The following is a 25,120-nucleotide window of genomic DNA, read 5'->3' as shown; positions in this document are numbered from 1 at the left end:
GGAGCCTGCTCCGGCTCTCCCGGCCTCTCCGCCGCGCCGCTAGGGGGAGCACGTCATTAACCGAATCCTCGCTCGCAGGAAACGATGACCGACGCTGTCGATTCTCCAGCCAATCTCGGCACGCCTTGACCCATCCCTCTCTCTTATTGGATAAGCAGGAGGGCAGGAAGGCGGATGTTGTCGTCTCTGCGACGGCCAAAGCCGGCAAGATGGCTTCTCCTGGTGGGGAGCTTGGGGGCTTGTTCGACCACCACGTCCAGAGGGCTGTGTGCGACTCGCGGGCCAAGTATCGGGAGGGGAGACGGCCTCGCGCGGTCAAGGTAACGTGATTTTGGTTTCTTTCGCTATCCTCCGTAGCTTTATGTGAGCTCTAGCCTCACAGGCTCAGCTTACGTAAACGAAGTCTTGAAAGGCTAAGGTCGCATCCATTCCCAGGAGATGAGTATGCGGAACGCTGGTACTCTGGTACCAAAGATTCTCGAACCTGCTAGAACCTCAACTCCTGGAGAACGGGACTGTGTTTTAGTCATTGTTACCTTCCGCGTTTACTATAGTCCTTGTTACATGGTAAGCGCTCAGTGAATATTTGCTAACTCTTTACTGTAAATTATTCTTTATGCAGAGAGAGGGGCAAAAATGTTTTAATAGCAAATTTGTCCTAGGCTTATCTGTGAAAAACATTCAATATGTCTGCATTTCTTTTAGGTGTATACAATCAATTTGGAATCTCAGTACTTATTAATACAAGGAGTTCCTGCAGTGGGAGCAATGAAGGAATTAGTTGAGCGGTTTGCTCTATATGGTGCAATTGAACAATATAATGCTCTAGATGAATACCCAGCAGAAGATTTTACAGAAGTTTATCTTATTAAATTTCAGCATCTACAAAGTGCAAGGTAACATGCATGTTAAGCAGTATCTCATTTCCTCCATTCCCACTGCTATCATTTTGGCCCCCCTCATTCATTCCTGAATTACCCAGTAAACTAATGTGATCCTATTTTACTATCTTCCTGCAGTCTTCTTGAATGTTAGCTTTACCGAAAAACTCTTTCCCATCATGTCATTCCCATGCGTAACAATTTCTGTCGTGTAGTGTGGTAGATTATATATCACGTGCTCTTATATATCATCTCACTGCCCTAACCACCTTGCCAGTTCCTCATGGTTAGGGAAGTATATTTTCTCACTGTGCATTTTAAGGAGTTCTTGCATCTCCCACACCACCTACTAGGCCATGCAGTTCAACATCTGGATTTGAATTTAGTTTCATAAACCAGTGCGAGCATGGCCAAAGTATAAACCTCCCCAGACCTCAATTTCATCATAGGGTTGTTGTAAAGTGTTAATTTGAGTGAAGCATTAAGCATTTAGGACAGTGCCTGGTATGTGGTAAAATCTCAATAACTATCCATCATTTTCCCGGGGCACAGAAGTACTTATTTATTGTGGTAATTCCTGGCCAGTCATAGATGTTCAATAAGTATTTGTTGAATGGATACCGTCCTCTCATTTTCTCATTGTTATATATTCAGTATTATTTATGAATCCCACTGTACGAATACATTGTGCTGAAAAGGCTAAATTGTGTATGAGCTAACTCTCAAGAACCTTTTAACCTAAAACAAAGAAAAATCTTTTTCATGACTACATATTTTGTAACCTCAAGCTAACCAGCTAGATCCTATGTTGGTTAAAGGGAGTCTAGATATGCATGGATGACAGCTCAAAACCTGTTAACACTCTTGGGAGAGGGGAGGAAAGGCTCTAAGAGTACGCAGTGGATCAGTAGGGTGAGTACCATCCACAAGCAGACCATCTTAATTCCCAAACTATAGGATGTTTATACACACAGTAAAAGCAGGGCTATGCTCTTTAGGTCAATGCATTGTATACTAGTAAGGTTTCATCCTAAAGTAAATATAGATTAGTAAACCATATCATGTATTTCTGTTTAGGATAGCCAAGAGGAAAATGGATGAACAGAGTTTCTTTGGTGGATTGCTTCATGTGTGCTATGCTCCAGAATTTGAGACAGTTGAAGAAACCAGAAGAAAATTACAAGAGAGGAACGCTTATGTAGCCAGAACTACTAAAAATAAAGGTATGGAAAGCCTATTACTAAACACCTCCTATGTGCCAAGCATTTTGCCAGGTATGTCATCCTGGGGTTCCCAGTCTAGTGGGAAGACAGACAAGTAAAAGACCACAATTTTCAATAACTGTAAACTTCAGGGTCCTTTACAGTATGCTGTGTAACCTGGGCTGGGAAGGGAGAGATTTTGTTTCATGGAAGACTTCCTGCAGGATGAGAGAGGTGTCTGAGTTCTAAAGGGTAGTTAGACATTACCCAGAAGAGGAGAGGAAGAGATGGAAAGGTGGGCCAGGTAGCATGTTTAAAGTCCCAGAGGAATAAATGAGCATCATGAGTTTTAAGAAACTGTGAGTAGTACCTGATAACCACAACACAGGGGCTTCAGTGAGATAAGATTAGAATAGAGGACAGGAAGTGAATCCTGAAAAGCCTGTGTCCATACTAAGGAATAAAGGTTTTGACCAAAAGTCAGTGAGAAACAATTAGGATTTGCAGACCAGTTCCAACTGCTAATCTAAAACTGCTAAAAGTGGAAAAGTTCTACTTTTGATAAGTACCAGTGGCCAGATGCCCCATATGCCCAACCAAGTTTGCCTAGACACAAATTCCAAGTGCACGGAATGAAGTCATAGATCTGGTACGTGAATTATAGAACTACAGCAGCCAGAACTGGACTAAGATAATGTGTGTGGTCTGAAATCTGAATGGTTTTAGAGGCTCAAATGACCAAATTTCCACCCTTTGGTTGAAAGACAAAGGCAGTGTCCAAACAGCTATTAAATATAATGAGTTTATGGCTGATTGGGGAAGGGGCATGTGGCAGTGTGAAGAGAGAAACAAGGTGGAAGACTTCTGGAAAACTTACCTGAAATTTTGGCAAGAGAGCTGTTGAGAGTCTCTGGTCATTTGTAGACATTGAACTTTAGCCTGTGGTGTATATAAATAACTAGTTCCAGGAGAACTTGCATGTGTGGCAAAGGAAATTATAAAATATGGACCCAGCATATTGACTCCTATAAAAACTAAAAACACAAACCGAGCAGCACGATCATTCATATAGTAAAATACTTCGAAGCTGTAAAAAGTTTTCTATCTAATGACATGGAAAAACTCTCCCAAGATTTACAATTAACCGGGAAACGGAATAGTGCAGAGAAATGGGTATTACAGGAGAAAAAGAGGGGTAAGTGGGAGGAGGAAAAGTAAGACATACTGGGACAGATGAAGTAAGATGAATGCTTACTTATGGCAAGTGGAAACCAGGCATATGAGGAGCGAGGAGAGAGTAAAGCTTGATACTTACATACCTTATATCCTTTTTAGCTTTAAAATCATGTAAATGTATTCCCTGCTCAAGAATAAATTTTTTTAGGGTAGCATTCATTATCATTTTAAAGTAATATTTGTTTTTAAAATTACACATTTCTGAATGATGAAAACAGTAAATGAACCATTTCTGTTTCCTTTCCCTCACCTTTTAAATTATAATATAAAGATCATTATGCGACAAAGAAGAAACTGGTTACAGAGAATCAAGATGCAAAACATTTTAGACAGGACTACCATTCAAAGAGATCTGGATTTTGTGCAGCCACTTTGAATGTATCTCCTGGGAATGCAGATCCTCGTCTTCCTTATTCTTGTGAATTGCCTTTGTGTTACTTCTCCCCAAAATGTACATGTTCGTCAGGAAAGCATGTGGGCGGAGCATCAAACTCCCCTCAGGATGGTAGAAACCGTGATGAAACACTGGAGCATTGGAACCACAATGACTCTCTGCAGAAAATGCAGATGAAAACTTTAAAAAATTCATTAGCCTGTCCTGGTGCACAGAATCGTATTACGCCTTCAGAAGCAGTTGACAGATTTATGCCTAGGACAACACAACTGCAGGAGCGGAAAAGAAGAAGACAAGATGATTGTAAACTTGGAACTTTTCTTGAAGCAAGCACTAGTAGTAATGAGGTTATGATTGGGCCTCTGTTACCAGACATACCTAAGGTGGACATGCACGATGACTCGTTGAATACAACAGCGAATTTAATTCGGAATAAACTTAAAGAGGTAAGATTAAAAAAAAGCTGTTTTGGACCTAGAGATTATCATACTAAATGAATAAGTTAAGTAAGTCAGACAGAAAAAGACAAATACCACAATATCATTTATATGTGGAATCTTAAAAAATGGTACAAATGAACTTACTTACAAAGAGACTCACAGACACAGAAAACAAACTTATGGTTACCAAAGGGGAAAGGCGGGGGAAAGGATAAATGAGAAGTTTGGGATGAACAGATACAAACTACTATATATAAAATAGATAAACAGTGAGATCCTACTGTATAGCACAGGGAACTACATTCAATATCTTGTAATAACTTAAAATGAAAAAGAATACATATATGTATAACTGAATTACTATGCTGTGCACCAGAAACTAACACAACATTGTAAATCAACTATACTTCAATAAAAAAAAAACTTTTTAAGGGACAAATTGGCTGTAGGCTAATAACTAAGTGGAGAGTTACTTGTGGGAACTATAGTATTGTCATTTTTTTTTTCATTGTTAATTTTTAGATGTGCTTTCTTACAATTCTCTGTTGCACTAACTGAATTTGATTCACAGATTTGTATTTGCTTTGATACCATTAATCCTTGCTTTAAACATATTTTATATCACTCTAGATAAAAAATATAAAAGCAGTGGTTTCAGTCAGTCAGATCAATTTGTGAGAATAGAGCCCAGTCTCTCCCTTTTTTTTGAAGCTCTCCAGATAGTTCTAATGTGAGCCAAAGTAGAGAACTACTTACTGCATTAAAGGAAAATAAGTACAATTTATTTCTTTTAATTCAAAATTACAAATTACATAAAATTCAAAATGCTTATTTTGCTTCTTTTATAAAGATAGCTGTAGAGGAAGGTGAGATTTCTAAAAGTTAGGCCTTAAGGTCTGCATTTTAAACTTCTTAAATAAATTAGAACTAGATTGTCCTACGTAGGTAGTAATTTTTAAATGTAATTTACATAATTATTTTCCATTTTCTAAACACAAAGAAGAGAAAGTTAAATTTGAGTTAGCTTTTGAAAGATTCCTTTTTGTGAGGCAAGATTTTTAGAAATAATAAACTGAGGGACAAAGACCAGACTTTTTCTTATACTTTTACTTGGGTTCTGAAAGTGCTTTTAACACAGTTGTACATATATTTTACAATGTGATTAAGAGAGGCTAAGGTAGATTATTTCGTGTACATTTTTTTAACCTCAAAATTATTATCCAATTAAGGATGAGGAATTGTTTTATAATAATAAAAATCCATGGACACAATTTCTCTGCTTAAGCCTTAGTCTTTGCTTGTGCAGGCACCCTTCCTTCAGACATGGCTGAACTGAGACTAGATACACACACATAGCTGTCTCAGCCAGAGCCGACTGTACTTTCAAGAAAAAAGAGTTAGGTCCAAATCTTAGGTATGGAAATAGTAGAACAACAAAAAGGAGAAATACTAACTACAGTTTACTACAGTTTCTAATAATTTTCCATTTTAAGTGAAGACTGTCTTACTCTGCTTTAACTTATATTCTCTACTTGTTCTGATAATGTGTCTGGTTTTATTTTTCCCCAAGAAATTGAGGATTCTAGCGTCTTCCGCTTATGTCTCTAAATTTTTCATCCCCTGCCCCCACTGGAGCCTCTCTGTCTCTAAATAAATGAAACATGGTCAGTGTTTCAAGTTATGTGTAACCAGGATATCTATCTGTATCCATAAAACTACAAGTGAGTTCATCATACAATTACAGATCTATTAAAGAATATTAAAGTAAAGCATATGTTTACTTTTCTCCCCTTACATTTTTTTCCTTGTTAGATGGCTTTAGAAATTTTACTCCCATCAAGTTTGGACAGAAAACTTTGCTCTGTGCCTAGATCATAGGTAGCACTTTGAACTTGGGCTGAGTGCCTTAAATGTAACAGCAAGGATTGAACTACTGAATGTATATCCTACCACTTCTAATAGTTTATTACTCTTGTACTATACAAATTAATTAAGTTTTTGTGGTTCTCTTTTTTTTTAACTAGGTAATTTCATCTGTGCCAAAGCCTCCAGAGGACAAGCGAGGAGATATGCATACAGCTCATCCATTAAAACAAAGAAGAAGAATATAAATTGCCTGCAGTAAATCAGTATTTTCTAAAGAACTATTTATTTTTTATCTTCAGCCTGTCATTTTAATTCTTGAAGAGATTTTACTGCGGGTATTTTTTTAATGCACCCTTTGTAATTTCATTCAAGCTACTTTTCTAATATAGTTTCATCTTTTAAAATTAGTTTATCATGGACAAAGTACATGCCAGCCAATTATGTCCCTTCCCGAAGCTCCACCCAGTGACTTTGGTTACATCATATTGGCTAGAACTGAGCCCGTGGATGTACCTTACTGAGGGGGCTGGAATGTCAGATGTTCAGGTTTCCAACCTCTGTGGTTGAGGAAGCAAGAGAAAAGAGGGTTGTGAATGACTGATTCACAATATTTGCCCCAAGATGGGAAGGTTGCTGGCTAACCTAATGAATAAATGAATAAATAAATAAATTAGTTTATTATTAGCTAGTATAGATGTTATCTTGACCCATACTTAATATACAGGAACCATTCTTACAACATTACTTACCACATTGCAGTCACCGTATGTAAATTAATCGAAGCAAATATAGAAACTTTACAATACAAATAAAGATAGGCAACCAGGATCTGTTTCTGATTTTAATAATTTTGAGTTACTCATATTCAAAAACTAGAAGTCAGGATGTGTTAGAATGCCAGGGCTTCAAAATCAAGACAATTCTGTAAAGCAAAAAAGTTAATAAACTATTAGAACAAATCTGAAATTAGAAGCTTACATGCTTTTTAGTTAACTTTAAAGAATAATTTACTTCATCTATGGCAGAAACAAATCAGTATTTATGTAATGCTAGACTTTTACCATTACTTTTAGCATACCCACATTTTTTTCCTGTCAGCGGACCACATAATTGGAAACTCAAGTGTAAGTATGTCCAGGCTGTTTTTTGTTTTTTGTTTTTTTTTTTTACTGATAACACAGTAACTTGAGAAGGCCCATACCAAGGGGAGTCTTTTTTTTTTTTAATTTTCAATCTCCATATCCTTAAGGGCCTCTTGCCTAATGAGTGTATTTGAACATACCAATTAAGAAGGTTCACTTTAGTTATGACTTGCTGATGCAACCTTGCTGGGATGGCACTGAGTGGTAGATGGTACTAAGAAGTGTAGGCAAGGGGTTTGGCTCTACTTCCTTGTGACATAGTTAGGTATATAGTTGACCCTTGACCAATGGGGGAGACATGGTTGCCGACCCACCATGCAGTCAAAAATCCACACGAAACTTTACAGTCTGCTCTCTGTGTCCATTGTTCAGTATCCTCAGATTCAGCCAACCATGGATCTTGTAGTATGTATTGAAAAAAATCTGCATATAAATGGACCCTTGCAGCAGTTTGATCCCATGTTCAAGTATCAACTACACCTTTTTGCTGCACACTCAGTTAAAAGATATGTTAGAGAACTCCCACTGAATTGGAAAGAGCAAGTTGCCATCTAGATCAGGCTTCTCAGACTGTGGTGCTTTGACTCTTCACCTTGGGGTCTTACAAATGCAGATTCTAATTGTGGTAGCCAGGGGCTGGTGGGTGGCAGGAATGGGGAATTGTTTAATGGGTATAGAGTTTCCGTTTTGCAAGGTGAGGAGTTCTGGAGACTGGTTGCACAGTAGCATGAATGTACTTAACACTCCTCAACTGTACACTTAAAATTAGTTAAGGTAAATTTTATAATAGGTGTATTTTACCACAATTAAAAAATTTCTTTTACAGCCCTAAAGGGAGGAGCTGCCAAGTGGGTTCTGTGTTCTTGAGTGGATTTCTGATCTGTTCTGTGACTGTGTGAAGGCCAGCACTTCTCCCCATCCTTGCCAACATATACAAGATCTGACTGTGATGAAAGAAGAAAATAAACCTTCCTTGTGTCAATTACACACACAAAGACTGATTCAGTTGGTGTGAGCTGGGATCTGAAAGTCTGCATTTCTCACAAGTCCCTAGGTGATACCATTGCTGCTGGTGCACACACTACACTTTGAATAGCAAGGCTCTAGGTAACTGGTTACAGATGAACTCTTGGGGAGCAGCTGAAGAACCACTGGTGTTCCATCTGAACCCAAGTGGTTACTCCAGCTAGGCCACTATTCAGTACTGTTTCACTTATCAGTCTTTTAAAACAAGAATCTGCCTTTAACACATTGGCTTTTATCACACATTTCCAGACAATTAAAATGTGGGAATAAACTACAGTGGGACAAGTTTGAGAGCCAAGCTGAGATAGCTAAGGATAACTTAACATTATGCAAATTCACCCACAAATTCACCATCTAAGTTACTGCAGAGAATAAAAAGTTTCTTCCTATATCACATGTTTGCAAAGCACAGTTGGTCAAAAAAAGAATTAAGATAGGAAATGATAATGAGTCAAATCAATTGTCAGGCTGGCTCTCCTGACTCAGAAAACTTTTATATTCATATGTGAAAGATGTTCACAAGGACAAATAAAGTACTATAGAGTACTATACATGTGTCCAAAATTTTAAAAATTTATTCTTGTTTGACAATATCTGGGTTGAAAGAGATCAAGTTCTCCTAGCAGTTTACGGTGGGTACTTGCTGAATCCACTCTATTTCCTGTTCTATCCCTTAAGCAAGCCAATATACCTTGGTTTTCTTTGAGAAAATGTCATTACATACAGGAAATTAGGAACTGTGTATGGCTGAAATGGTTATAAGCTCAAAAAAAGTGATGAATATAATTACTTAAATAGTATTTTCTTGGGTCCCAAATGCTAGGATGGGGCTGAGATGTTCATGGTTGCCTGAACTTCAGTAGTGGGTTGAAGCCCTATAGAAGTGAGTATGTAGCAAGTATTTCTTTTCTGATCCTTTAAAATTTTCCCTCAACCAGTTTAGGCTGCTGGCACTGTACCTTTGCTTCTGGGAAACATGGTCCAAACACTTCCAGCAAAAGTCTGTCTTCTTTCACTGCTTTTTCAAAGTCTGAAAAAGATATCTTGCCATCGTTGTCATAATCCTATAGAGGAAGATGATTTCTTGATAAATGATAGAGTAGTTTTAAATTCTGCATAAAAATCAACCATCTAGAGTAAAAGTTTACCAATTCAAACTAAGTTCACACTTCTGTAGGCACTACTTATACAACTCAAAAGGTACTTATGGAGATCACTTACTTTATGCCTATTAGTCTAATAGGCATACTTGGTATTATGGACTGAATATCTGTCTTTCCACCTCCAAAATTCATATGTGAAATCTCTAACATCTGCAATGTGGTGATAATTGGAGGTGGGGGCCTTTGGGAGGTAAATTAGGTCTAGATGAGGTCATGCAAGTAGGGCACCATGATGTTATTTGTGTTCTTGTGAGTAGAGAGAGACCAGAGATCCCTCTCTTCTAAGTGAGGAGGTCAGCAAGGCAGGAAGAGAGCCCTCAGCCAGGAACTGAATTGGCTGGCATCTTGAACTTGGACTTCTCAGTCTCCCGAATTGTGAGAAATAAATTCCTGTTGTTTAAGCCACCTTAACAATGGTATTTAGTTATAGCAGCCCAAGCAGGCTATATTTTGTTATACAGCCCTATCGCTAAAGGACCTATACTCTGGGGAAATAAGAAAATTAGAGGAAGCTCATTATACCATTACTTTCATGATAAAACAAGCACTATAGGGAAAATATTCTTAAGCTTAAGTTTTAGCTTTGTTCCTCAAAGTATCTCTTACTTGGGATAAGTAAGGATGTAATGTAAAAAGGATAAAAGTGAAGTTGCTTAGCTAATGAGCAAGGCACTGGGAGTTAGAATAGTAACAGTTCCAGATGGACTCAAATCATGAGAAGCTTGCAGACAACAGCTAGGCCTTTAAGGATGGTTGGATCTAGATAAGCTAGAAATGTCAGTAGGAAATGCAGAAGATGGCCCAACATGAGTTATGCCAGGAAGCAGGAGTGTAAATCAAGAAGAAGACAGACTTGCCTAGAATAGAGTATTCATGACAGGGACTATGATCAATTAAATCATGGGGGGAGCATGTGTGTAAATTACAAATACCTTTAATGCTTGATTCAATTTGGATTTGTTTTGATGGGTGCTTGTTTTTTCACTTCTGGGCATAACCAAATCACAGTTGCTGAGAGTTTAAAGAAAGGTTTGAATAATTATCTGAAAAAGATTTTCCGAATCTTTTCCTTTCAAGAAAGAAGGGGGTGGGTGTGGTACTGGCAAACGTAATGTCTCTCAAGACACCTACCCTCAGCCCTAGCAGTGGCTAATGAGAGTGTTTCTAATGGAGGAGGATACTCTGAGGTCTGTTAGCAGAAACTGAGACTCGCCAGTCCCCATCATCTGTTACTTTCCTGCACTCCAAAGTAAAGGAGGTGAGCTGGGTCCAGGCTGCCTTAGAGTCATAAACCTTCACTGGTATCCAGTTTAGTGTCATAGTAAAACAGGGAGAGAAATCACAAAGTCCATAATAAAGAGGTATTATTGGGTTCATTAAAAGATGAATTCTGTACCTCATTTTTTTTAATTTAAAAAATGTATTTTTTTTAATTTTTAGTGGGGGGAGGGAATTAGGTTTATTTATTTTTTAATGGAGATACTGGGAATTGAACCCAGGATCCTGTGCATGCTAAGCAGGCACTCTGTCACTGAGCTATACCCTCCCCATGTACCTCATTGTCTAGCACGACCTTGGATAAACCTATCTCTGCTTCTGTTTTCTCATCTACAAAATAGAGATAATGATTTCTACTTCATAGGGTTGTTTTGAGGATAAAATGAGTTAATATATTAGAGTTCTGTGAAAGGCCTGGCATATAGCAGGTACTTTATAAGGGACAACTATTTTTATTATTATGTTATTTCATTATGAGTGTTTATATGGATTGATTACATATAATGAATTACACTTTTTCATGCTTACCATTTTGTTCAGTGCTATATCTACCAACTCTTTTATTCTTTCATCAATCGCCTCCTCAGGTGACTGCTGGTGTAGACCGTTCTTCAACATGTCAAATATTTTCTCTCGAGAAATGTAACCATCACCATTCAAACAATAAACTTCAAAACAGACTTTTCAAAGCATAAGAAGTTTAAAGATTTGGATAAGAACAATTAAACTGTCATTAGTCTTCTCCTTTGTTATTTCAATATATAATTTTAAAAGGATGAAAACAATTTATACAACCTACAATTATTAGTATAGTAGAGAAACTTTATTATATATCTTTCTACAAGATTAAGATACCTATTGGGATGTGAAAAGTAAGATTTATAATCTCTGGACTTTGAAATTGAGGGTTTACAAATGCTACGAAGCAATAAAGGAGATATTTTGAAACCTTTGATCATACAATACACATTGACATATACATATATATGTGTGTGTACCTCAATATCATAGTTTCCTTCTTACATAGAGTACAAAAACTAGTACACACTTTACTATACCACTGACAAAGAACATTTTTCAATTCTATTTGGGTAATGAATCTGTCATCTCCTTAGGATCTCCCCATTTGTACTTTCCAAAATGATCAATCTCTCCCTGGAGGGTGACTTTCATGACTTTGATCTCACTGTGGAACCTCTACCACAGTTCACTTGTTCAGTCCACAAATGACCTTACTCAGGTCCTGGAGCCCTGGTGCAGTCTGCAATCTAGTTACATATTTCAGAGGACGGGAGGGGCGTGGGGGAAGGGAAGTGAAAGGAAAGGAAGGGAAAGAACAAGAACAAGAACAAGAACCAGGTATGAAATATTCCAGAGTATCAGATTAGCTGCGTCTTTTTTGTTGTGTTTCTCCACGACATAGCATACATCACTTTGTGACACAACCCTACTAGAAGTAATATTTTCCTCAAGTTAACATACCTTGAAATGTATATGAAACATTTTTAGGAAGTGGGATTAGAGGAGGAAAATTTTTTTAATTAGTGCGATGTTATTCAATCATGTACAGCTGCATTTAGTGTCACAGCCACTTTCACAAGAATTTACATTTATGAAACTTAACTTTTCATTTCTCAGTGAGACTTTTGTATAAGAACACTGCAACAAACATATATGGCAACTATATTTAAATGTTCTCCTGTGAAAAATTATATTGGAGAAAACAAAACAAACCACATAATGTTGTAAGAAAAAAATAATTAAACCTCCCCCACATAATGTTGTTTTGTCAATTATACTTCAATTGTTTGAAAAAATCAAAAAAAGAAAAAAAGGAAACAAACAAAAAAGTCATAAAGTTGGTAACTTTTAAAAATGTTGCTGTCATTTTAAAAATGTGTTTAATTTAGAGATCTTCTTTTGTACATCCCAAATGCAAATTCAAGTGTAAGGACAAGAAGGGATAAAAATTTCCTTACATACTCAGAAGTCTGAAGTCTTAAGCAATTTGACACTTCAAGCAACTTGTTCCCTTGAAAACTGCTATTTAAAATTGTTTCTATTCTCTTTCTAGGGTTTCATACCCCAAATTCTGGCACAGGAGGTGTGAAACATAGAAAGTATACATCATACCAATGGAACAGGTTGGGTGAAGCCAGAGCTATTTCTTGGCAAAATTGTGAATTGGGAGATCTTTGTCTTTGGAATCCCTAACGTTCCTTTTCTGTAGGAATCTCCCTTTATATTCCTTCTTCCTTTGGACTTTCATTGTCTCCGCCTTCTTCCCTCTCTTTATTCATCCACACTAACTCTAACATTAGAGTAATGATGTCTGGACATTGTGTGTTTTTACCTTGCTTTAGTCAATCCCTTACATTTTTTCTGATGAAAAGACAAGAAAGGGCCCCAGTATGAACCATGTGCTGCCTCATATTAAGGCCAACTTCCTGCTGAGCCCAGAGGCAGCCCCAGAAACCTCAACCTTGCCAGCGGCTCAGAGTTGGCACAAGCCCGGGCCTTTAGTTGCTATTCTTCACCTGGGCCGTAGGCCAGAGGGTGACATCTGGGCATTATAGAATCAGTGGAGGAAAGGTTTGGAGACCCTGGGACTAGGAACTATCCAATGAAACAGGCCACCCATTTCATCTGTATTTTTTTTTTTTAACTATCATGAACTAATTTTGCAAGATTGCTGTAGAGAACATTGATTTTATATTTTTTAAAAAATATTTAAAGATTCACCAAATACAAAATTAACAATATAAACTACTAAGTTAGAAATTACGTAGAGAAATCTTACACTTTAGCTTTTCTTCAAAAGTCCCTCGAAGAAACACCGATAATCCTTTAACCCACTCTTTCACATTTATGTAGTTATCATTGTCTTTGTCAAATGCAAAAAATACTGAAAGAAAAAGAACATGCAAGTGCATTGTAATTTACAGCTATTTCATAATTCAAGAGTATGTATGAATAGATTTAAAAAAAACTTTCCTCCCCAAATGAGAGGAAAAATGGTTTTGGCACAATCTTTCTTGAAAAAGGCAAAATCACTGGAAATATATTTCCAACAGAATTTTATTGAAATAAATCATTCTCATCCATAGTCAATGATGATTTTCACTTGTGATGTTTTGTACAGTTACTTATAAGCCAAGAAGACCAACAGTGGAGAAAATCAATGTGATAATTTTTACTCTAAAAAGAGTGGCAAAATCCTGTTCTAAAGAATTTGTACAATACCTAAAGACAAATTTCTCAAATAACATATTATTTTTAAAATTATCAATGAAATCTTAGTATTACCCTTTAGAAAAGAAAATATTATTGACTCTTTTGGGGGTGATGGATATGTTAATTATTTTGATTACAGTTATGGCTTCAAAGGTGTATACATACATCAAGACCTATCAACTCCTGGGCATATATCTGGAGGGAACCCTAATTCAAAAAGACACTTGCACCCCAATGTTCATAGCAGCACTATTACAATAGCCAAGATGTGGAAACAGCCTAAATGTCCATCGACTAATGACTGGATAAAGAAGTTGTGTTATATTTATACAACAGAATACCACTCAGCCACAAAAATGATAAAATAATGCTATTTGCAGCAACATGGATGGCCCTGGAGAGTGTCATTCTAAGTAAAGCAAGCCAGAAAGAGAATGAAAAATACCATATATCACTATGTGGAATCTGAAAAAAGAAGACAAATGAACGTATATAGAAAACAGAAACAGACTCACAGACATAGAATACAGACTTGTGGTTGCCACGGGGGAGGGGGGTGGGAAGGGATAAATGGGGAGTTCGAGATTTGCAGATACTGACTGGTACATATGAAATAGATAAACAAGTTTATACTGTATAGCACAAGGAAATATATTCAATATCTTGTAGTAGCTTATGGTGAAAAAGAATATGAAAATGAATATATATATATGCATGTATGACCGAAGAACTGTGCTGTACAACAGAAGTTGACACAACATTGTAAACTGACTATACCTCAATAAAAAAAAAGTTAAAAAAACACAAACAAACAAACAAACAAACAAGACATCTAATTGAACACTAAAAATCTGTAGGTGAAATTGACTGGATCCCATTAAATAATTTCCTATTTTAAATACATAATTATTTCTTTGATCTTTCTCAATATGAGTAATTATTTTTTGGTGTTGACTGATACCTTCTTCACTTTTATGAAGAAAAAGAAATCATTTGATAATTTACATGTCTACAGCATATGAATTAAAAGACATCATGATTAAAAACCATAAGCTTATCTTTAAAAAAAATACTGCTAGCTTATTTAGTTCATTATTTGTTCTCTCTCAAAGTGGTACAGCTACGAGATATGAAATTCTGAGTGAGTTTATATTAAAAACCACCCTCACAATCAAATCAATTACTGGTTTAAATTGGTAGCACTATCAGAATTATATCTTTCAGTTTGGTATTTAAAAACTCAGTCTTTGGTGAAAATTGAATATATATATATATATATATATATATTTGCCATATTAAAAATACATTTGCCATTATAATACATGCTTGCCATACATTTGTATATACATGTATATGCCATCTCAGCTTGGCCCATTTCAGTCTCTAGGACTTCTTACCCCTATTCATTAGCATATTATCAGTCATTCCAAACACGCTGTGCAGGATTGCTTGAAATGCATTACGATCCAGTCCAGTGTTATCAAGTCTTACATCAGCTCTTTTCACCAAGCTGTGAAAAATTCTTATGAGACACTCTATTTCACTTTTTTTGACTGTAAAATGAAAATACAAATAAACACAACTTAGATTTAATCATCGAGTTTTCCATCCCAATTAAAAATATTTTAAGCAGCTATTCTGCTCCTATAATGCTAAATGCTTAAAAGTATGACACAGATTTGCTACTTAAGAGCTTATAGAATTAAGATGGGCTTTACTCAGAAGTCTCACAAGACAGTATACAAATGATAAGTTATGTAATATACTCATCACTATAGACATGTGAAGAGAAATCAGTATGGGAGAGAAGAGTTGGGCCATTTTCATGGAGGTAAGACTTTGAACTGAGCCTTGAAGGATACACAGTATTTATATATATGTGTTGAGGATGGTAAAGAAGTGGAGAATTCCAAGGAAAGGAAGAATTGAGGCTGAAGTTGAACATGATTTACTGGGAGCACAGCAAGTTGGAAAGGAGTGAAAAACAAGACTCAAGAGGATGGGTTAATGGTAGAGGGCCTTGAATGCCTAATCAGAGGATTAACATTTATTTCACTGGAGATGTTGTTTCTTATGGTGTCATTTTTGGACCATCTGTATGAAAATTATCCGCCTCTCATTGCTTGCTAAATATTTGTTGAATATGCAGATTACCAGGCCTTGCCCCAGACCTACTAAACAAGAATTGCTAACAGTGGGCCCAGGAATTGGCTTTTAAACAAGAGCTTGGCTGACTCTTCTATGCTCTAAGGTTTGAGAAGTGGTTAAAGAAAATTTATCTGGCAAAGCTGTGTTGAAATGAAGGAGACAACTGGAAACATAGAAACAAGGCTTGGTGTGACAGGGCTTTGACTAGGGAGATGGAAATGAGGTCAGAAAGCACGTAGGATGCCTGAGATGCTGCAGGAAATCAAGCCTTGGTAACTGATTTCCAAACAAACTTTTTCATATTTACATACTTGGATCTCATTCCAGACTTCGTAAAAGTATTTTTAAGAAGCGCACAGGTGATGCATTTCTCAGGACTGAGAACTAAGAGATTAAGCTTTGTGCACTGGGGGTTCCAGATTTAAGCATCTGGGTTCCACTTCCATTTCTTACCCTACATGGCTGACTTAGACAAGTCTTACAGCTTCCTTATGCCTTAGAGTCCTCACCTATAAAGTTTGGCCCTTGTCCTAGATGATCTCTGAGATTCTTTACTTTCTGAAAGTCTGATTCTATGAATCAAAGATTATTTGAGATAATTTAGAGTTAAGAGGGAAAGCTGGCTATTATTTTTTCTTTCCTCTCCTCTCCTCCCCTCCCCCCTTTTTCTCTTGTGGGGAAGTTGGGGAGAAATAAATAATTATTTTAGATTTTGTCTTTGAGGTGATTTCAAGTTACCCAACTGAAACCAATGAGAACCCACTGCAAATATTCAGTTTACATTACGGTTTCTACTGTGGTCAGAAGGATGACTTGACTCTTACGGTAAAGGTTGATCAATCCATAGAATAAGCAATTATAAATATACCTAATAATACTATTTTATGAACTGAATTAGATTCTCAGGCTTCACACTGTAACTATAACCCCCAAAATGTGACATAAAGGTAATTTTATCCATTCAATAAGCATTTATTAAGGGCTTCCTATGAACCAGGCAATATATACACCATGGTCCTGGTCTCAAGGTTGTTACACTTTGATCAAGAGATAAAGAAATGCAATGAAGTATTACAAACATTGATTGATGGTGTTTGGTGACCCAAAGAAAGGAAACTAGGGGGAGGCAACAAGAGATTAAGGGGCCTGAGGAAGAGGTGTCACTTCAGCTAAAGCCAACCAAAGGAGTAAGCATTTGCTAGATGAGGCAGCTTGAAGGCAGAGAAGGATTTTCTGAGAGCCTCAGATGGTTTAGTTAGAATTGTTCAACTTTACAGACAACAAGAAAATTTTGGCTGGAAAGATAACAGGATGAGGTTTGCATTTAAGGAAGATCAGACTGACAGTAGATTCTTGAAACTACCTTATGAATGGTGAATCCAGATGTGACAAGTTGTATTTTCCCAAAGACGATTTTTAACAACCTGTCCCATCTCATATGGTCTTCTAACAGTGTGACTTTTGGAGAGATGGGGGTTTGTCTCCTTCACTTGAAACTAAAGGGATTTTTCTGTGACCGTTTCAACCAACAGAGTACAGTGGAAATAAGGCAATGTGACCTTTCAAGATGTGGTCATCGGAGAGGATGCAGCTGCCCTGAGGACAAAAACTTGGAAAGCCTCCCACTTTTTTCTTTTAATGGAATGGAAGAAAAAAAAAAAAAGCTCAGGTGTGGACACACTGTATGGAGTGCATAGTAATATTAATGCTTGCCTGAAAGTAGTCCTGCTCAACTCTTTTGGAGAACCTGAGTGGAAAATATAGCACCAACAGTAGTGTGAAAATGGATCCCCAAGAAAAGCAAGTGTTCAAAGAGTCAGGAGCTGCTCTGAGTCAAATACTGATAAGTCATCCAACAAAACAATCAAGGACTTTAGACACAATCTTCAGCAGGTAATAGTTTTATCCATGCAGCTCACATTTCATCGTCTCTAAAGACGTTACACATGTGGTCAAAGAACCACTGTGAATGACAGTTGAGAAATTGTGGCTGAGAATGGTATTGATATGCTAGAGACTGGCCTATGTTATTCATTAAACTTTTTAGTTTGGAGTAACTTTAATTCACATAAGAGATGCAATTATAGTAGGGTTCGCATAAACTTATTGTTTCTCCCTGCTAACATCTTACACAATCATGCTGCATTTGTCAAAACTAATACACTAACACTGGCACATTATTATTAACTAAATTACAGACTTTTACCAGCTTTTCCACTGATGTCCTTTTTTGTTCCAGGATCCAATCCAGGATCCATTTGGTTGTCATGTCTCCTCCAGCTAGTCTTAACCCTTTCCACAGCCTTGACAGTTTTACTTTTGCATAATGGCCCTCAATTTAGGTATGCTGAGTGTTTTCCTCATGATTAGACTGGTTATGTGCCTTGGGGAATACTACTGACATATAGTGTTCTTGTCACCTAACAGGAGATACATGACATTAACATGACATATCACTGCTGACGATAACCTCAATCACTCAGTTAAGCCAGAGTCTACAGGTTTCTCCACTGTAGCTACTACTTTCCCTTTCCACAATCTGTTCTTTAGAAGCCAAGGTAAGGTAATTAAGCTCTACTTCTTGGGTAAGGGGTATTTATAGTATTATTTGGAATTATTCTGAGGAAGATTTGTCTCTTTACCACTTACTCAGTTTTTTATGTTAGTAAGTAGCCACATATATTTATTTTATACCAATACTATGTTATTGTGTAGCTCAAATTGTTCCAGCTTTGGCCATTGGGAGTTTTCAAGCTGGCTCCCGTATCTTTTCCACGTATCTTTTTGTTTTTTCAACACTTCCTTGCTTTCTGACACCACTTGCCAGGCTCATCTTGTATCATCCGTGTGATAACAGAAAAAAAAAATATTGGTCTCTGCTCCTGGTTCCTGGCTCAGAACTCCTGTATCTCTTAGAATTTCCTGGTTGATAGGATGTCTTTTGTCCTAACAAGGTGACTGTTGTTTGCTCCTGGATGTGAGCAGGTCACCAGAAAAACCAAGCCATGATTAAAAGCTTGGAACTTTTAGCCCCACACCCACATTTCTCCAAAGGGGGATTGGAAATTGAGCTAATCTAATGATCTATCATGACCATGTGATAAAACCTCCATAAAAATCCCCCATAAAGGGGTTTGGGGAGCTTCTGGGCTGGTGAACACAGAAGTGCTGGGAGAAAGCACGGGAACTCTGTATCTGTTCCTATATACCTTGCTCTATGCATCTTCCACTTGGCTGTATCCAACTATATATCCTATAATAAATTGGTAATCTAGTGAGTAAACTGCTTTCCTGAGTTCTGTGAGCTGCTCTAGCACATTAATTGAACATGGGGAGCCTCTGATTTATAGCCAGTCAGAAGCACAGGTAACAACTTAGACTTCTGATTGACATCTGGTGGGGTGCAGTCTTGTAGGACTTTACTCTTAACCTGTGAAACTTGATGCCATCTTCAGACAGTGTCAGAATTGTTACTCTGTAGGGAAATCCAGCTAATGTCAGAAAATTGTTGGGAAAACCTCCACATAGTTGGAGGCCAGAAATATCAGAAGTGTGAGTATGGTAGTAGTGTTAGAGTACAAGAGAAACAAACAGGAGTAGTGTTTTTCCTGTATGTGTTATTCAGCTATTTCTTCAGGGAAATCTGGTTTTTTTATTTAGAGTTTGGTGTTTAGAAACCAAGGTCTAGGCACTGGGTGTGCTTGTTGCTACTGGGTGTTAATACTTCTAAGCCTTCTCAGCAGACACAGCTAGGAAATATGTTGTACACTAACCTATGTGCACACATATTGGCCCATGTTATGTCACACAAATACAGCAAAAGCCAGGTATTAGACTAGTGGACCTTTAGGTGGTCCTGGGCTAAGTCCTAAAAGAGATAATCAACTATATTAAAGACTCATGAGTGCTCAGAGAAGACAGGCTGATGAACTCACAAGAGCAAATGAAACTACACTTCACTTGCTCCATCTGATAGGAGTGGATCAGAGAAAGGCAGCTCACGAAAATACCTGGGTTTTAGCAAGGCATCTGACAAAATCTTGTTCTTAGTTAACATCTACTCAGTAACAAGTAGTGCCGAGCACAAAGGTAGGTTCTCAATGTTTGCTAAATAAACGATAACCTCTTGTAAATTGGGGAAGATAAGGAATAAGCTAGATCAGAGTCAGGATCCTGCATAATCTCAGGATGCTAAAATAATCAGTTGAATCAAACAACATGAATTACAAGTAATTTAACAATTCTTCACTTTGCTTAAAAAATGTTAATTACATAAGTGTGAAAATTATGGCTGAGCAACAATTTGTATGAAAAAGACTGGGTCAACTCCTATTAAAGTGGGATTGATACTAGGCTGACATAACTGAAGTTTCGCCTGGAAAAGACAATTTTGATCAGGATTCTCAAACTTTAGTGTCTAAGAATACATGCAGTGAACAATCTGGATGTTTGGCCCACACTTTCAGAGATATTTTAATATACCAGAGGGGTACTCAGGGATCTACATTTTCAATATCAACCTTTAGCTGATTCTGATGGCGGAGATACTCCTACCATAGCACGAATAAAAAGTACACAGCCAGGATCAACTACCACATTTGTAGGCCCAATGCGGAATAAAAATGCAGGTCCCTTATAAAAAAATTAATTTTAAGTCAGTGTTAGCAGCACACTAACCTAAGTACGGTACCCTGTGAGAACGCACAGGTTGAACATCCATGAAGCCATTTATTGCACCCTGAGGTAATTATCTGCCTCCCCCACCAGATTAAAGGGCTATTATCTGCCTGACTCTAGATCAGCAATGTCTGACAGAACTTTCTAAGATGATGGAAACGTTCTGTATCTGTGCTGTCCAATTTGGTAGCCACAACCCACATATGGTTATTAAGCCCTGAAAAATGGCTGGTGTGACCAAAGCTGGATTTAAAATTCTACTTAATCTACATCTAAATACTCACATGTAACTAGTGGTTACCATATTAAACAATGTAGCTCTAGGGAGCAGTATGAAAATCAATAGGTAGAAGTTACACTAGGTCCAGAATGTAAAACATTCTAGATCTGTCAGAGGTGAAAAAAAAGGAAACAGCTGCTTGGCAAGTTAAGGTAATGAATCTCCTTTGTGAGGTCACTGGAGGTAACAAGCTAAGGATCTGAGACAAGAGACAAGAGTCATGCAGTGGCAGTGGCCTGGACTGAAGGAAGCCATGTGGCACATTGAGGACCTAGCAAATAGAGAAGGCCCCCTTCTAAGGAGCTCTAAGGCAAAGCCCAGGAAAAACCACTTCAACTTTCTGCCACATGACACAATTGGAACTTTGCACACCAAGAGAAATAATAAAAAGATAGACCCTTTTGAGAAGGCCAAGGCAGCACTAGCTTTTTAGTCCATCACACTCCTATCCATTAATAACCAAATTCTGGCCATAAGAGGACCAAAATCTATCCTGGTCTCAACTGGAATGGCTCAAGAACTAAGCTGACTGCAACAAATTTTAATCATGCCCTTACTATGGGACAGCACTATACAGAATGACCATGAGGGTCTATGATGCTGATCAGTAGGATTAATTTGAGAAATAAAGATTATTTGAGTGTAGACGCCAGCATCAGACTACCTGGGTTCTAGCTTGGCTTCCACCCAAAAAGTTCACCAACAACTTAAAGACATGGTTTTCACATCTGAAAACATGGATAATTATTACCTACCCCGTTGAGTTTGTTCTGAGAATTAAAAATGAGGAACATAAACCATTTTGCAGTGTCTCACCAATGAAGAACTCAATAAATATCAGTTGTTGGTAATCTTGAATGTAAAACCATAATCTTGTTACACTTGTGAATAGCTATGTTTAAGAACTTAGGGCCTGAACTTTTGACCATAACTTAAGAATTAATAAGTATCAAAAACTTTGGAAAAAGAAAGGAATGCAACTCGTTCCTTTTTTCAACTAAAAGCATCTCCTTCATAGAAGATTATATGGGATATGGGTCTGATCAAGTATACTCATACCTACAGACTATTTCAGAGAACTGCTTTTAAATAAAAAATTATGGTATTAAACACACATTTGGGTAGCAGACATTGCTAAAAATAATTTCATTAGGATGGGGAGAGGAGTCAGATTTTGGAAGTATGCAAAGTTTCCTTTTCAGTGTTATAAAACTCAGGCTCTATTAAGAAAGCAGCACATGACTGCAGGCATTTCTTACTACATTCAATGTTGGCTAAATGTGCCGGATGGATGTTAAGGATAGTATGTCAGCAGGATTGGAAAACAGGCTCCAGAAGTGCTTGAGGAGCTTGGATCATTTAAAATCCAACTGGAAAAAGAGAAAACTGAATTAAGTCCACAATGAGACTTGAACAAGGTGGTGCCTATCTTTGCCAAGGTCACACAAGGAAAAATGGAAGCACCCAATAATGAGGGTGTATAAGTCGCTGAAATAAATGTAACTTCCTCAAAGTCTAAAAACAGATTCTTAGAAATACCAGTCAGGATTCCTTGTGGTCATGCTTACGTAACAAAAGTTTACCAGATTACTTTTTAAGATATGGCAAGGCAAAGAATCCTAAAAAAACCTCTTAATTAGATTAGCTTTAACAAACACTTGCCATGTACAAAGCACCATGCTATTTCTTCAACATCTAAAGTACCTTATGTATCTCTATCAATCCTGTGAAGTAGAGCAATCAGCTGCCTCTATGGCTTTTGTGCCAGAGAATTCAGGGAACTTGTCAGAGTAAACCTTTATACTTTGAAACCTTTTATTAAATTTCAAACTATAAAAAAATTGGTACTTGGTTGGCAGATAATCCTTCAGCACTTATGATGTCATGTAAATTCTCAAGCTATTCTTCCCACATATCCTAATATATTTTAGGACACCTGATGATTAAAATACTTTCAGTGTAAGTACAGGAATGATTGCTCACTTGCTGTTTTTTTAAATGGCCAAAATATTACATAGAAAATAGGAGAATTCTATTTTGGGGGTTACAATGCACTTGTTAATGTCTAACTAGTATGTCTATTCAATGTTTCTATTTGATTACGAATAAAGATGTTCAAGGGGGTGGGTACAGCTCAGTGGTAGAATGGTGGAGTGAATGCTTAGCATGTATGATGTCCTGGGTTCAATCTCCAGTGCCTCTATTAATAAATAAGTAAGTAAGCAAATAAATCAATCAATCTACCCCTCTCCCCCTCAAAAGATGTTCAGGCAGTGTTGGATGTTTGGTCAGTACTTACAGCTCTCGACCGTACTACTGATGGATTTCACCAGTTTCTTCAGAACCCTCTGTTCCATGTCGAGTGTAGCTTCAACACACTGCAGACTGAGACAGCCTAGTTTCAAGCCTGGGCGTCCTTGGTTGCCACTGGTTCCACAGTTCACCACTCCATACCCAACACGGAATGTGACCATGGCAACATTTCAGCAACCAAATACAGAAGGTTCTCAAGTAATTGGAAAAATATTTAACAATGGTTGTTACCACTCAGTACAAATACAGGGATTTCATTAATGTTATTGCGATCTGAAATATTAAAGCAATTCCGACATTTACCTTTTCTTTGGGGCTAAATACCACTTAACATGGTGTTTGATATTACTGCCATTTGTATTTCCTCAGCACAAATTCTACAGTTGAAAATGTTTCTCTCCTATGTGAACATATAATAACTAAATAAGATTATAAAGATCTTATTCTTTAAATAGAAATAAAGTAACTTCCCAGACTATAAAGACTTCCTTCAGAGGTTATAACCACCTTCAAAAACTCTAACCAAGCACCTTCTCATGATAAGCTAACAGAGGCCTCAATATGAGAACTTTCAGAGAAATGTAACGCCCCCCACCCCCCACACAGACTTTTATCCCTCCAACTTATCTGACTGACTGGTAGGAAAACACGGTGTGCCTATGCCAAAGCTGGCCAAGATGGCAACCGTTCTCATATCTGTTGTCAAACCCCAGTATAGAGAACAAACATCTTTTTATGTACATCGGCTGGCCTTCATTGTGATAAGACAAAAAAATGCACTGAAAGTGACTTTTACAATTTAGAACACTATATTTTTACTAAATCTTAAATAACATATAAAAACAAATTTTAAAATAAGGCAAATATAACTGGGGTGTGGGATGGGGGGAAGCTTTCCAAAAACTTTTCTTAAGGAAATACCAAATGTTCATAGACTTTAAAAAGTTGAAAACTGGCAATTAAGAAAAACCGTAAAACTTGTCACTGAGGTCTGAAGAATAAATGTTCTCAGTGGCTAGCCTATCGTTCTCCATGAAATTAAAGAAAAATAGGCAACAGGCTTTTAGCACATTTTTACTGGAGGAATACAAACCTATACCCTGGATAAAATAAATTCAGATACTCTTAGGGTATTTAAAACATCTAAACATATGAAGGGCAACCAAATAAATCCAAAATAACCAGAAAAAGGTAGCACCAGGTATAAATTCAATTTTTCTATCCAGACACTCATCAATTTTGTTGCAGTTACCTTGGCATCATCATCCCAACAACATGCCTTATGTTTATAAAATTGGTATATAATTATTGAAGAAAAAGAGTGGTTTGGTGGATTGAGAAACTAAGAGAGGTTATTAACTTGCACATGCCATCAACTGGTCAAATTTTCTTCGTATACCTTATAAGAAGACTGTTAAGGCTACAAGAGAACAATAAAAATGGTATTTCCTGGTCAACACAATCCGGAAACAATACAATTTTTTGCCAAATCACTTTCTTCTCCAGTCTGAACTGCTGCTTCCAGTGGGACATAATCATCATATACTGGAGCAGTCAGCAAAAGTACATGTTATGTTCATAGCAAAACTGATCAACAAATAACCTGATGAACTTATCTTTTTGCACTTTCATAACACTACTGAGAAACTTCCTTTTGGAAACAAAATGTCTCTCAAACTTGCTTTGTACTCAAGAGCATGTAGGTGTTTTTTATTAGGAGAGATAATGAAGCTTTAAGCATAAAATTTACGGAAATTTACCAAGAAATGTATTATTTTTACAGCTAAGAACTCGGGGACATGTCTTATCCATCTACCACTTAACACCTAGTTAGTGTTTC

At 37.2% G+C, this 25,120-nt stretch overlaps 2 protein-coding genes across 3 annotated transcripts; one reads left to right on the top strand and one right to left on the bottom strand.

The window, feature by feature from the left end:
- The first annotated feature begins 175 nt into the window (after positions 1 to 175).
- Positions 176 to 8,148, top strand: RBM48 (RNA binding motif protein 48). 2 transcript variants are annotated; one of them, XM_010979678.3, is made up of 7 exons: positions 176 to 320; positions 706 to 896; positions 1,959 to 2,104; positions 3,591 to 4,159; positions 6,178 to 6,274; positions 7,093 to 7,143; positions 7,988 to 8,148. In XM_010979678.3, exons 1-5 carry the CDS (start codon positions 210 to 212, stop codon positions 6,262 to 6,264), a joined length of 1,104 nt encoding a protein of 367 aa, XP_010977980.1. In that variant the 5' UTR covers positions 176 to 209; the 3' UTR covers positions 6,265 to 6,274; positions 7,093 to 7,143; positions 7,988 to 8,148. The 2 variants fall into 2 exon arrangements, with proteins under 2 accessions (XP_010977980.1, XP_031310750.1); XM_031454890.2 differs by having other exon boundaries at positions 6,178 to 7,143.
- LOC105088750 (calaxin) lies at positions 6,828 to 25,019 on the bottom strand. The gene is made up of 6 exons (XM_064487571.1): positions 23,267 to 25,019; positions 15,260 to 15,415; positions 13,429 to 13,533; positions 11,157 to 11,308; positions 9,147 to 9,251; positions 6,828 to 6,941 (listed from the first exon to the last, which is right to left on the bottom strand). Exons 1-6 carry the CDS (start codon positions 23,439 to 23,441, stop codon positions 6,909 to 6,911), a joined length of 726 nt encoding a protein of 241 aa, XP_064343641.1. The 5' UTR covers positions 23,442 to 25,019; the 3' UTR covers positions 6,828 to 6,908.
- Positions 25,020 to 25,120: the final 101 nt, after the last annotated feature.

This window comes from Camelus dromedarius, chromosome 7 (assembly GCF_036321535.1).
Source record: "Camelus dromedarius isolate mCamDro1 chromosome 7, mCamDro1.pat, whole genome shotgun sequence".
Taxonomy (NCBI): domain Eukaryota; kingdom Metazoa; phylum Chordata; class Mammalia; order Artiodactyla; family Camelidae; genus Camelus; species Camelus dromedarius.
Note: the sequence above shows the minus strand (reverse complement) of the source record. Positions and strands in the feature narration are given on the sequence as shown.